Genomic DNA, 14,221 nt, shown 5'->3' on the forward strand with positions numbered 1-14,221 from the left:
CTGACAAAAATAAAACAGGACTGACGGACTGACTGACTGAAACACTGAAGGACGGGTCAAAAACATTATACCCCCCGCAACTTGTTGCGTGGGGTATAATAAGTAGTTGATTACTGCATTTGTCAGCTTCTAATTCTATGCATTATGGGACTCCTAGAATGTTGTTTTGGAATATTACACAAACCTTTGATTATTTCCAAATGTTTCTCAGTGATGCAAATTTTGATATGCGGGCAAGTATTGTCAGTCTAATTAATAGTCATATAATCAAGTGTAGAGTAACATAATGTTCTCACATAGGCATCCATGAGACTGACTTACAAAATGATGCTAGTCACATTCTTCAGTGTCTATTGGATGATAGACAAATATTTCTACTTGTGAAACAATACAGCAAAAATACTATTAAATGTATGAAGTGTGAATGCAATACCTAATTTCAACAAAATGCGTCATACCTCGACCTGAAATTGTGGGATAAAATCCAGCCAAACGTGATAAAAATCATCTAACTCCTTTATAAACTCTTAAATCATCCACAGTCAATAAAACTCCTTCAAAATGGAGGCCTGAAACAGTTGTATACAGAGTTCTATATGGATACTGAGCAAGATGAAAATTCCGTCAGGATGGAACCTCTCAACTAAATTGATGCATCATAATCTGTCCCTCTCTAGTTTCCTCTGTTTGAAAAGCCTGAAGCTGCCCTGTTTGGAACTATGTCATGTGAATTCAAATTTCTCCTTTGAGTTTTGCTTACAAATGTAACTTAAAAATTGAACAAGCTTTTTCAGTTTTAAATTTATAGTGAAACACCTGATGTTCACCAATAGGATGTCTCTAACTGATGCTCTCTGGTTGGCACATTGTACTACATCCCTTGATAGAACTAGGGGACAGAAGCAAGAAAACAACTCTTTCTGCTCAGTTTCTTACATGCTGCCAGGTAAATGGCAGATAAAAGATAATTAAAAGAAAATGATTCTAAAGGCATTTATAAATTAGTACAAATGTCAACAGAAAAAAAAATGTAATCTATAAACAAAGAAATTATAAATTTCATGGAGTGTCTAACAAAAAGCGTATTTTACTTCCTACACAGCTTGTGGTTATACAGTATGTACATAGTAAAATTCTAGTGTCTGCAAAACAGAAAACGTGCAGAAGTCAAGATCACACTTGCAAAAAAATGTTACCCTTATCAAAAATAACAACATAAGAATAATTTATTTTTGTATTACATGTATCACAGTAAACATTTTATATCAATATGAAAAGTGTGTAAGTAAGGTATACAAAATGGAAAACAATGATATGCTAATTCAGCAAAAATACACAATAGTAGGAACATGCATTTCTGCTGCCATGATTAAATTTCTTAATATATATACATACATTAAACTTAAAGTGTCTTGCATTACAAAAACAAACTAAATTGGTTTTCTTACTACATGTACACATAAACACAATGTTTTATCACTCAATCATTGCACTCAGAATTAGATTACAAAAACTTCTGTCCTTTGCTCTACTCATCATCAGATTCTGGAGGAGAGCGTCGGGATCTTTTAGCAGGGACCATTCCTCCCACAATTCCGTTAGCCGTGTTGAAGAGGTTGATGGGGCTGTTTCCATCTGTAATCAGTGTAGATTTCAGGCCAAGAGCAGACAGCAGTTTGACCTGCATCTCTGGTCCAGCAGTGGCAATGGCCTGGAGTGTTTGGGCTCCAATAGCGTCCACCTGACTCTTGAATTTGGATGTCTCGATCTCAGCCACCTCTCGAGATTTGTTGAGCTCCAAATCATTCTGTTCTGCAAGGAACTTGAGCTCTGCCTCTCTAGCTCTTGTAAGTCTCTCCAGTTCAGATTCCTGAGAACAAATAATTTAGAAATTATTTTTGCCGGCTGTATACAAATAAACAAAAATAAACTTTTTTGACATTTTGAAATATGAGAAAATATAATATTGCTTTTGTAATTAACTCGGTGAAATCTTTAGCCAGGCATCATTTAATAAATCTGGTTGATAATAATGATTGCATTGATTACTTACAGCTTCAATTTTCATTGCCTGTGCCTTGAGTTTGGCTTGTTCAACTGCTGCCTCTCCCTCGATTCTTGCTGCCTCGGCTCTACTTTGGGCCTCTGCCTTAGCTTGACCTGTGCTCTCTACAGCAGCACTATTGGCCTGGAGCTCAAGCAGTTCTTTCCTTGCCTTTTCAGCTTCAGCTTCATCTGTAATCTTCTGACGCTCCAGGCGACCTTTGGCCTCCTGTTCCAGACGCTCTGCCTCGTGGCGAGCTGCTGCTTCTTGGGAATTGGTGGTGATCTCAATAGCCAACTGAACAGACTTCATCAGGGCATCCCTGGTCCTCTGGTCAACAGGTTCCACAGACTGAATGTCAATGCTTGTAACACAAAGATTGTTTTGGGGGAATTTAAATTGATCTCTAACTTTATCCTTGTCATCAATTCCAAATACAGATGACCTGATGATTCTAGCAGAATTCTAAAACAAAAAAATACAACCCATAAGATATTTACAATTTACAATGTAATAATGAAAAGCATCCAAAAATTTACATAAACTGCTAAATGTGGAAAACATACCTTGTGGAAATCATCAAACTGAACTTGAGCAACAGCCCCTCTGACTCTAGAAGCAATGGCCTTACAAGCATCTCCCACAAAGTCTGGGACACTGAAAATTTTGGCAGCATCCACCACATCTTTCTTGTCCTTGACCTCGAAATGCCAGTTGTAGGACAGCTGTAGGGAAAGCCTTGCATGGTCAGCAGTCTCCACGGTGATGATGTCTGTACAAAAGTCAGGTCCCAGCAGAAGACAGAGAGATTTGATGACATTTGGTTTCTTGGGTTTCCCTCCTGACAGAGAGAGTTGGGTGAACTGTTCATCTGGACCAAGCATCACCAACTCAGGGCCAAAGATCACTCTGTGCAGAAAACAAGACATCAGTTGTAAAATTTTCTTCCAACAAATAGTAGGAGTATTTTACAGTTTTATAGGAAACTTTTTTCATGAAGTTTTGCATGGTAAGCCCTCAAAATGTTTCTTTTTTTAAGTCAAGTACCTAGTATGTATATGTATATTGATACTGAGGATTGATATTTTAACATTGTACAATGAAACATTCTTGTCTTCTAGTTTCTGCCAAATATGTGCTTTTACTCTTAAGATCAGAAGACAAACCAGTTTGTTACCTGGCTTTCTTCTCTTTGTAGTCATAGATCTGGACCGCTGCATTGTGGGGGACTCTGAATGTGACCACTCTGGTCTTGTCTCGTTTCTCTCCCTTCTCACCTCCCTTAGTGCGGTCACCGCGGTCAGCCAGGGGGTCTTTTCCTGCCATTAGCAGAGCCTCCACAGCAGGTGGAAGTTCTTTTTCCCAGAGTTCCTCATCATGACTCAGCATGTAGGTTTCTCCTTTTACATCTCTCACCTGTAATGAACACATTCAAAATAAATGTTGAAATATTAAATATCCTTTAAAACCATACAACATGCATGTAAGTAAATATTTTCCCAAGCTTTAGATGATAAAATATTTATGCAATTTCAAATAGCACTGTTCTCATCATAAATTAGTTATGCTTCATAAAAAAAATGGCCAAGCTCATTAAAATCCCATAAAGAAACTAGTATAAAACCTACTCCCAAAGAGATGAAACAATTATAGGTTACCTTTCCGGACTTGATGTCTCTGACATAGATACCCTCATTCTCATCCAGGGGAATGGCAACCCTCTTCATCAAGACCTCCACTTCTACCGGGGGAACATATTCCTTGGGTCCTCGAATCATCCATCTGTCTCCCGGACGAAGCTCCTCATTCTGACCAAATCAAATACATAATAAACACATACTAACTTCGGTCTTGTTCTTTCATGGCTCCCCCTAAATTTCACTGTGTTTTAATTATTAAGCTGTGGTAAAAATTAATGTTGTTTTACATCCCTAAAATCTTTGAAAAGGTACCCTTCAGTCAAACCAAATTTAACACATTTCAAAAAAACATTACAAGATTTTCAATAATTAAAAATATATGGAAATATAAATCACACATTAGCATTAATATGATAGAAAACATATAAACTTCTTTAAATTTCTGCTTTTCTACTTGGGATTTTTGATTTGTTCCTTTTTCTCTCAAAGATTAAGAATATTGTACCTTAAAATATACTGTATTAAAATACTGTAGAAGGATTTTTTCTGCATGGTATTAATTTATGCTATGTATGCCATCACAAATTTTCTGTGGAAATTTGTCTACGCATAATAAAAGTTCATGTCAGGCATATAGTGGTAATCTAAGAAATATGTGTAATTTCCTACCCATGGATTTAACAGAAATTGTGATTCTGCAAAATTATGACCCTGTGGAAGAAAATATGTTTACAGTATTTCCATACAGGGGGAAATTGTTAAAAATGTGACACACCTGTGTTTGTTTTTTTTAAATTTTACTGGATTTTCCTAAAAACCTACCCACCCGAGGACGTAAATATAATTTATAATCTATAAATAGAATTAATTTACTGTGGCCTTAATTCAAGAAAAATCAACTAAGTTTGCTTTTAAATCTTCAAGAGAATTAATGATTTTTATAACATTTTGTTTGAAAAAATTTTGAGGAACAGCTATGAGCACTGCTATCCCAAAATGAAGTTACTTCTAGTGACACAGAAATTTCTTTTCCTTACAAACATTAAAATGATTTATATTTTTTAATTGTAAAATGCCTACCGTTTCTGCATCTTTGAAGGACTCTGTAGCACGGAGAATAAGACCCTCATCTTCACCGAGAACGTAAACATTCTGGATTCCCTTCATCAGTCTCTCACCTGGCAGCAAGAAGAAGGAACGCTCACCCTGAAAGAAGTAAAACATTTGATTTAAAAAGAAATCTGTGAACAAGACAACCAGGGAAACCACTTTACACTAAGCTAAAGGGTTTACACTTAAAATGAGGCCATGGTTTACATTGAACTCTCTTATCTTTAAATAAATAGTTACTGGAAATACCATTATGACATTTTTTAGTTACTGAAAGCATTTAGCTTCTCCATGACTTGAATCACCTGTGCATTAAGGGTTCGTAAACTCTTACCTTGACCAGCTTCTTTCTTCCCAGCTGTGGGTGACCTGACTCATCACAGGGGTCAAGGATAACACAGTATTGCCTGGAGGTCAAAGTGGTTATGTTCACAACTCCAACAACCTACAAAAATAGAACATATAAAAACAAAGGGGTCAAGGATAACACAGTATTGTCTGAGGTCAAAGTGCTAATTTCACAACTCCAACAACCTATAAAAACAGTCCATTAAAAAAAAGTTTTGTTCCTAATTATTAATGGGTAGGCTCTGATATTTTTCATGGTATTTACTGTAGATTCCTAAATATACGTGAGGAATTAATTATCGCGCAATTACGCGAGAAGCACCAAACGTGAAATAAAGGGCTGAAATCAATGTAAAATTTCTTGATCAACCGTTCACTCGCGAATTATTGTTCTCGCAATTTGACGTCAAAGGGCCATTTCGCGAAAATAAGTACTCGCGAAAAATAAGGAATCTACAGTATAATGGTCAGAAATCTACAGAATTTTACTTAATTCAAAGAGTATTTATTTCCTTTGACATTATTAAGGACAAAGGATCCAACTCTTGCTTGTAATTTTGGTCAAATCTACTTGATATTTGGATCAGTCAGATTGACTTGATATTTGGATCAGTCAGATTGAATTGATATTTGGATCAGTCCAAAACTTTGGAATGAAATCTGGTAAAGTGCAGTTCTGCACTTTGTCAAAAATCAGATAAGGTATTCATACAATTGTCACAGCCCAAATAATGTGCATTATTTTATTTGTATGTACGTCTCTTATGTATGTCTCTTATGTTCTGTAATACGATCAATGCATTGTAAAAAATAATCCATGCTTGACTAATTCTCAATGTGCAGTGTGCTTTATTAAACAATTTATTTTAGGAGTTAGTTTCATTTTCTGTATATTTCATTTCATATCTTCATTTCCATATTCATAACAGATACATATCTTCATACCATATTCGTAACAGATATTATTTAGCTTTATGAAGTTTGTAAGAAAATGTAGAGTTGTTAACCATGTAACTTCCAATGAATACTTTAGATTTTTTAATGATATTGAATTCTTTTTTATGAGATGACATCTTACTTTTGTGAGATAGTAACTGGTATTTTTGTGAGATAGTTATCTGGTATTTTTGTGAGATAGTTATCTGGTATTTTTGTAAGATTATAAGTTACCGGTATTTTTGTGAGATAGTTACCAGTATTTTGTAAGATAGTTAACGGTATTTTATTGACATACCGGTAGTTACCGGTATTTTTGTGAGATAGTTACCAGTATTTTGTAAGATAGATACCAGTATTTTTGTGACATAGTTACCGGTATTTTTGTGAGATAGTTACTGGTATTTTGTGAGATAGTTATATTCAGTCTTGTATTTTTGTGAGATATTTAATGGTATTTTTGTGAGATAGTTACCGGTATTTTGTAAGATATTTACTGGTATTTTTGTGAGATAGTTACTGGTATTTTTGTGAGATAGTTACTGGTATTATTGTGAGATATTTACTGGTATTTTTGTGAGATAGTTACCAGTATTTTTGTGAGATAGTTACTGGTATTATTGCGAGATATTTACTGGTATTTTTGTGAGATAGTTACCAGTATTTTTGTGAGATAGTTACTGGTATTATTGCGAGATATTTACTGGTATTTTTGTGAGATAGTTACCAGTATTTTTGTGAGATAGTTACTGGTATTATTGTGAGATATTTACTGGTATTTTTGTGAGATATTTACTGGTATTTTTGTGAGATAGTTACCGGTATTTACAAGCAAGAAAAAATTATCACAAAATTTGGTTATTGTTGTATAAATTTTCAATAATATATATATCAGTTTTGCTGAATTATGCAGGAAAAAGTTCATTCAAATAAAGAGTGATTTACACTAGTCTTTTACCCTAATTAATGGTTTAATTTTTTTTTCTACTTTGAGCTAATTCTTAAAATATGAAGAAATTCTAGATTATCTATATGTTCAAAATTATCACTTTTTAGGACATTATTTGGAAATATTGAAAAAAAATACATTGTAATAAGGCTAAACTTATTCATTTTACTTCTAAAAACATAGGTTTAGTAACTATTGATGATTTTAAGCTTGTTTGTAGTAAGTAACCTTAAAAGTAAACTGGATAAAGATTGTCGAAATGAAGCTATAAAACAAACTGTGCACTTCACAAAGCTGAACACATCATAAAATACTAAGTAATTAAAGATAAATCCAACTAGATCCACCAGGCCAGGATTGACAGAACTTAGGAGGAGGCTTTTCTATATAGTATAGATTCAAATCATGGCTTTGGAGCCAGTATAGATTATTTCAGTGACATAACTAACATCCAGACAATAACAATTCCAAATTTGGCCATAATAACGAAAAGTTTCAAGAGTGTAACAGACACCTCTATTGTTGGCACGTTAATAGTGACTGGTACATTTAAACTCAAACTTCCTGCTTCAGTACTTGGGATTCTAGCTAATTTTGGCAGATTTTTCAATAAAAGTTGGTCAGACTTCCTGGTGGGTATATATATACGCACCTCTTCATAGACACCAGGAATATGTGTCTCCGATTCCTTCATTGTGATCAGCCATTCCTCGCCATTCTTCCTCACCACTCCAAATTCATCTTTAAATGTCCTCAAAGATCTCATGTGCAGAGCTTTCTGAAAATTCAATTAAAATAAAATTAAGAAATGTTTGTTCATTATTAATTTTCAATTTAATAATTTGATATCTGTTAATCCATACCAATTATCATTCAATGAGGTTGTAAGAAGTGTTTTAAAAAAACCTTGGAAACAATTATTTGGAAATTCAAGTTTATAGCTATTTTAATTTATCTCAATATAGCTCTTTAATTTTTGTGTTGATGAGGTTTATAATAAGTTTATAAATGTAGGCCAAACAAAAAATATGTATCATGTAGGAAGCTTAATGTATAGATAATCAAAGATTAAAAAGCTCAAATAAGGTATGGCATTAAGTCCATCCATCTTATATCAAATAAAAGTTTATAAGATAAATGCAAAATTATTTCATCATTACAGTTTTTCAGGAATACTCAAGATTTCTTCCTGGATTCAGCAAATTTTGTTCAAAAATCCCCCTCTTGTAATTGAGAGGGTTGATCAGGTAACAGGAAATATTACTTTTTTATGCCATATATTTTGTTTAAATTTTGGACAATGGTGAATTACACTTGTACACACCTTCTCTGTTAGTACGTAAGCATTGACGATGTCTACCACTTCCTCATAAGCTCCTGGGAGGTACGCCCCTGTCTTTTTATGGATCCACTCCTCCCCAGTCACCCTGGCTTTGCCCTCTCTGTCAATAGTCTCCTTCCTGGCTCGGAGACGGATAGCCTGATTTGGACGGATGACCGTTGCCCTGATGGTTTCCTCAATGACCACCTCCTTTTGAGGGATATAGGTCCCTGGTCCTTCAAAGAGCCACTCATCCCCAGCCACTCGCTTTTCTCCAGATGCATCCTCGAAATCCAGCACAGCTCGTAGTCTCAGGGCCGAGTTTGCAGGAATGACCTTCAATGGGGTCACAACCTGTTTGAGGACCTCCCCTGGGTACAGTGGAAAGGGTTCTTGAGAGAGACGAATCTCAAGGTCAGCATGACTGAGTTTAGACTGACCACTCTCATCATAGATGACCTTTCCTTCTTTGTCCTTGACAACTGGGTTTTCGATGATGCAGTAGTGCCTGGGTGGCACTGTGATCATCTTTTCTGGGCCATAAACAACCCTACAAAGAACAAGTACATATAATAACAATACCTCAAGAAATGCCCAACTATCTTAGTTTATAATGTTTAGCATTAAACTGGGCTAATTTAAACCTAGAGAACAAAAAAGAGCTATCTATTGATTCAAATGATGGCAAAATACATTGCAAAGAACTAACGTGTAACACAAAAAAAAAATTCAATCTGCTTTGCAGATCACAACTTCTTCCTATATATTTTTCCCCTTTTTTCTTTAGGAGGTAATGCACGCTATTACATTTCATTATAGTTTGTAGTTACCTCTCATTGTCCTGTCTGATGAAGGTCTGGGGTCCAATCTCCAGCCGTGTGACATTGAGATTCTGGTCAAGGACATGGAGGAAGTAGTAAGGGGGGATTCGGTAAATACTGTCACTGGGATTCTTAGACATTGTGTTCAAGTCTTATCTTCTCTCTGAAAATAAGATAAAACATTCAGTAAATAAAGAAAATAAAGCCTGACAGAGCTTCCTGGTGCTGACCGATGTTATGAAGCTGAAACTTTTGGTGGTGGGGTGCTTTTAAGGGTAAGGAAAGTGCAATTAGGTGCAATTCAAGTAGTTGAAATTCAAAGACTATATGTCACTTTAACAAATCAAATTTCCTGCACTGTTGCACTGTCTGTAATGCTAGCTTCTGATGCTAAAATGACTCTTATTCAAGTACAAGATCTATATAAATCATCTCTGAGTTTTTCTCCAAACTTTGGTCATAAATGAAAAGAAAAATACAGTTTAAAAAAATTTGTTATTTTACTTAGATAAATGTATTAAACAATTACAAAGAAAATACATGTTATGAAAAAGAAACATAGAAAAAGCAGAGTTATGGGGAGGTACATACATCATTCAGAACCCCGCAGAAGAAACTACATGGTAGATTTTTATATTGAAAAAATATATCAGCATGCATGGTTCATTGTGAAACATATGTATACAGGTATACAGAATTCACTTGTAATTTGCAGGTTTTAAATTCAGAACAGCTAGGATCTGAAGTAAATATTTCCAGTCAATTTGTTCAATAAAAATAAGCACAGTCGTTAAATCAGTAAATCAGAGATCAAAATTGGCAAACTTCCAGGGAATAATTGAACAAGTATGTAATTTGCCGGTCAACCTTTTATAGGTATATATGTGTGTACTGGTTCTACTAACCTATTTAGTCACCATGAAATCATTAATTCAATAAATTGATAAATCAATACACCAACATTACATGTACATTTTTTTTCAACATTGAATGAACCATAACATGAGTTACAAACCATAGCATTATAGTTACAATCTTTGTCATGTCACTACAATGTACAATTGTTGATTTCAGAAATTATTCCAGACTTGTTGTACCAAGGTATTAAATACAAGCACTAAAGATATTTAAACCTATTTATATTCAGGTTTTAACATGTCATTAATGCCAGTTTGACCTACCACTTATAACAAACAATATTTTTTGGTTCTTTTTTTTTTTTTTTTTAGAATATTGGTTTCAGAACATTTCTTTGCTCTTTTTATTTGCAGATTTTCTCTAACAATAATTTAAAGGATATTTCAGAATTGCAACTTCCAACATATATCCAAGGACATACTAAATCATATACATACTATAAATTTTAAAGACTCTGTTGAATGAAGTTTATATTAAATATTTACCAAGCTGGATTAGGTCTCAGTTGCAGGTTTACACATGCAAATACTTTTGCTTGATGAAATTGCAAATACCACATTTAAAAAATACACAAAAAAATCATTAGAAAACACCTGGTAAATTTAAGGGGTTTTTTTTAGTTGTCTATCCCCAATACTATAGTGTTGTTTGTAGCTTTTATATGCCTATTTGTTTAATATTGCATGTATTGAGGTTAGACCATACAGATTACATATGTGCATCGATTAAAGTTATCTAAATAAAGGGGTTTGTCTCTGATCAATGTTTTATCACTGTACTTCAAAAGTTTACCCAACATATCAGTCTGGATGACTGAAATTAACTTACAGCTTGTTAGATTATAATTATTTAAAAGGCAATCATGATTTGGCATGCAAGTTAAAATAATTTTTTTTTACTATGAAAATTAAATTGATCAGAATGCAAATTAAGATATATACCTGAATAGGATCGCTGGTGTCCAGAAGAGAAATGTCGGTAAATACAACACAGCCTCGACTGTTGAAATGTTGTGAAATACTACCTAGTCTGTCATTGTTATTTTTAGAAATGGATTTTCCTTTGCTTTGACTATCCTCTAGATGTGCGCATTTTCATGGACATTAAATTAGTGGTTACCTTGAGAGTATAGGCTGTTTATGTAGGTCATAAATTGCTGACATAAACATATATAATTTGTTGAATCCTATATTTAAACATTAGCAAATATTAAGTGTAAGTTTGCTTGAGGTGGCACTTTTTGATGTACATTTCACCATGAAGAAGAAATTTCAAAGTTGAATGGTTTGTCTTTTAACGATAAAAATACACATTTGATTTTATTCCTTTATATACAAGTACTCTTTTGGTCACGTTGATATTTTATATTCTAGTTACATTATTCAGCCAGGTCTACCACTGTAAAATGAATGAATTAAAACAATTCATTCCATTATTGAAGTGAACTAATTTTTATGTCAGGTAAAAAGAAGTATACACTAAATTATGCATTTTCAGTTGCAAATACTTTTATTTATTTTCCCGCAACAGTACTGTCCATTTTGACATAAAAATGTACTTTTATATTGCATGTACTGCACTCCATGGTAATGGTAAACAATTTAATAAAAAATACACTTCGTGATATTGTCATTTTGAAGTTAGCATAAAATATATACAAGTAATATTCATTGATGCATTATAAATCATCATAAAATAAAATTTATGCTTACCTCTACAGAAAAACGGGTTATTTCCCAATCACCAGGAAACAAGAGAGTTCTGTGGGCGTGACCTGGGTATATATTAGTGGTGTGGTGACGCTATTACCCGCAGAGAATCCTAGCATATTCCCAGATAAAATTGATTAATAATTCTGAACTGGATATTTTTTTTTCTTACTTTGCTCTGTCAATTTTGTATTTAAAACTTAATGGTGCATGGTGGGAGAGTAAGAGAAAAGAGAGATAGAGAGAGGGGAGATACAAAGTTAACATTATCTCCACATGTGGTTAATTTTGAACTAATCAAATCAATCCTTCAATCCTTCACCATGTTTATGCCCTGTCCACAAAATTTGTATTTTTTATTTTAATTTTTTTTTTTTTAGATCGATCACTGTTCGCTATTTTCACCTTTTTTATGCTTGCAGGACTTGATAGCTCGATTTTCGTCTCTTGGAACTGACTATAGTTCTTGCCCTTTCTTATTGAAAAGGTAGAGTCATGAAAGCGCTTTATAGAAGCGTACTTCATCAAGAAACGGGAAGCTGGTCATTTCAACAATGTTGACGAGACGCTTGCTGTAAATTTTTACATGCTTTGGGAGCAAAAATAATCGAACATCTATCAATACGCAAAAATAGACGCACAGCTAATACTCAAAATGTAAGAGAAGTATATTTCACATTATTTTGATATCGTTTAATTTGTGCATATGATATGACATTGATTGTTTCGTTGTTGACTGTTTTAGTAAATCTGCAAAGTGGTTTGTTTACCTCTGAACATTTCACGTCATCAATAATGTACATAGTACAAAGGGAACCCATTGTTTTCACCAACATGCATTCAGAATCACCACATTTTTTTTTAATCAATAAGGTGCAATACAATTATTCTGAAAGTCAATATTATCAGATTATTGCTATGAATCACCCGAATTTTCTCCCAAGGAAGACTTTATTTTTGCAATATTTCTAGAATTCCATGCTTTATTTCTATTTAAGTGCTATGTTAAAAAGATGCAAAAAACAAAAATGTGGTGATGACAAGCCAGTGGTGACTTTTTTCAGATTTGGAGTTTTAAATGTAATTTTTGCCCAAGGTTAACATTTCAGCAATGCTTTATTAAATCTAAATGAGTCTTTTGAAGATACATATTTCACACCAAGAAGATAGCACCAGTAATAAATTTATAATTTATATTTTCACTTAGAAGTTTTGTTTTAAATTGTAAAAAAAAAAAAAGATAAGAGTTATGTCCAAAATATGATGTAGTTAACTTTTTTTTTTTATAGTTTGTTAAATTATTTCTCTATGTATATGTTTGTATATTATAGAATACTTTCTGTTTACAAACTTTTCCTTTCTGTCATGATATAATCATATCAATATCGAATCAAGATTGTTCCATGGATTACTATCACTTTTTGACGTTTTCCTTATAGTGTTGATATCAACGATATGGCTTCAATATCAAATCATGTTTACTCAACTATTTAAGGAATGAATTTAATAGCTACCCAAGTTACACTATATAACCTGGGTTGGGGAAGTTTATGCTTTATAAACCACAAAGCGGTTTATAAAAAAGCGTAAACTGTTCTAACCCAGGTTATACAAGTACTACTTGGGTAGCTATTAAATTCATTCCTTCAAAAAGGCCTTCAATTGCTTCAGATATTAAATGTAACGTCAAGCTGATTAATAGGTTTTTGATGTAAGCCATGTGACGTAGACAACACATTATACGATATAAACAAATTCTTCTATCCAATCAAGTGGTGTGTTACAACCAGAATTAAATTATTGGTTGATACCGTCCTTGTCATTGTATATATGTGTGTCTATATGTTTAACTTCTTTAGATTGACAAAGATTGTATTTGCCATCGATATCGTCGATATTCTTTCAATATCAAATCATTTTAATAATTGCTCTTGTGAATGTATTTCTTTATGCAAGACTTCTGCGTATGTACTTTCCAGTTAATAAGTTTGATCTATTGTCAATGTCTTCGATAATCGGATATCATATCAGTGTCATAGGCTGTAGTGTAATGGCTAGTTAAGTGGTTGAGACGTCATGAATAGCTTAGCCTTTGTGAGATTGAAAACATTGTAATATGGATTTTAACAACATATTTGGATGAAATTGGCAGTTTAAGTCTCTATCAAGACGGTTTAGTTTCTATCTCTCTCTTATGACAGGCCAGGAATTATTGTTTCCTACTTTGATAATCCTTTTACACTGTGAGAGAATATAATATTTATTCAATATATAAATCACAGTATTTTACTGTTGAAATGTAGTAATATGTTATACTTCAACCTGAAAATAAATTTTACAGATCAGGATTGATATCAATATGATATTGACATGATATTATTGATATTGACATAGCACTTAGTCTTATTTATGGAATCCAGTAATT

At 33.4% G+C, this 14,221-nt stretch overlaps 1 protein-coding gene across 2 annotated transcripts; it reads right to left on the bottom strand.

The window, feature by feature from the left end:
- Nucleotides 1-979: 979 nt before the first annotated feature.
- On the bottom strand, nucleotides 980-11,845 carry LOC133197552 (major vault protein-like). Of its 2 annotated transcripts, XM_061333641.1 has the most exons (11): nucleotides 11,800-11,845; nucleotides 9,179-9,332; nucleotides 8,352-8,898; nucleotides 7,680-7,805; nucleotides 5,129-5,239; nucleotides 4,765-4,890; nucleotides 3,703-3,852; nucleotides 3,222-3,460; nucleotides 2,611-2,953; nucleotides 2,054-2,509; nucleotides 980-1,870 (listed from the first exon to the last, which is right to left on the bottom strand). In XM_061333641.1, the coding sequence occupies exons 2-11, from the start codon at nucleotides 9,307-9,309 to the stop codon at nucleotides 1,529-1,531; spliced, it is 2,571 nt and encodes an 856-aa protein (XP_061189625.1). In that variant the 5' UTR covers nucleotides 9,310-9,332; nucleotides 11,800-11,845; the 3' UTR covers nucleotides 980-1,528. The 2 variants fall into 2 exon arrangements, with proteins under 2 accessions (XP_061189625.1, XP_061189626.1); XM_061333642.1 differs by lacking the exon at nucleotides 11,800-11,845 and having other exon boundaries at nucleotides 9,179-9,358.
- Between the last annotated feature and the right edge of the window lie 2,376 nt (nucleotides 11,846-14,221).

Source organism: Saccostrea echinata, unplaced genomic scaffold, assembly GCF_033153115.1.
Source record: "Saccostrea echinata isolate AGI-Se365-2 ecotype Australia unplaced genomic scaffold, CSIRO_AGI_Sech_v1 ptg000030l, whole genome shotgun sequence".
Lineage (NCBI taxonomy): Eukaryota > Metazoa > Mollusca > Bivalvia > Ostreida > Ostreidae > Saccostrea > Saccostrea echinata.

Bases quoted from the DNA above. Each gene is read 5' to 3' on its own strand.
- LOC133197552 (XM_061333641.1), bottom strand. From the start codon at position 9,309: ATGTCTAAGAATCCCAGTGACAGTATTTACCGAATCCCCCCTTACTAC. The intron at 4,891-5,128 runs GTAAGAGTTTAC...TACTTCTTTCAG, and splicing joins GAAGAAAGAAGCTGGTCAAG to GGTGAGCGTTCCTTCTTCTT. The intron at 2,954-3,221 runs GTAACAAACTGG...TTTTCTGCACAG, and splicing joins TACAAAGAGAAGAAAGCCAG to AGTGATCTTTGGCCCTGAGT.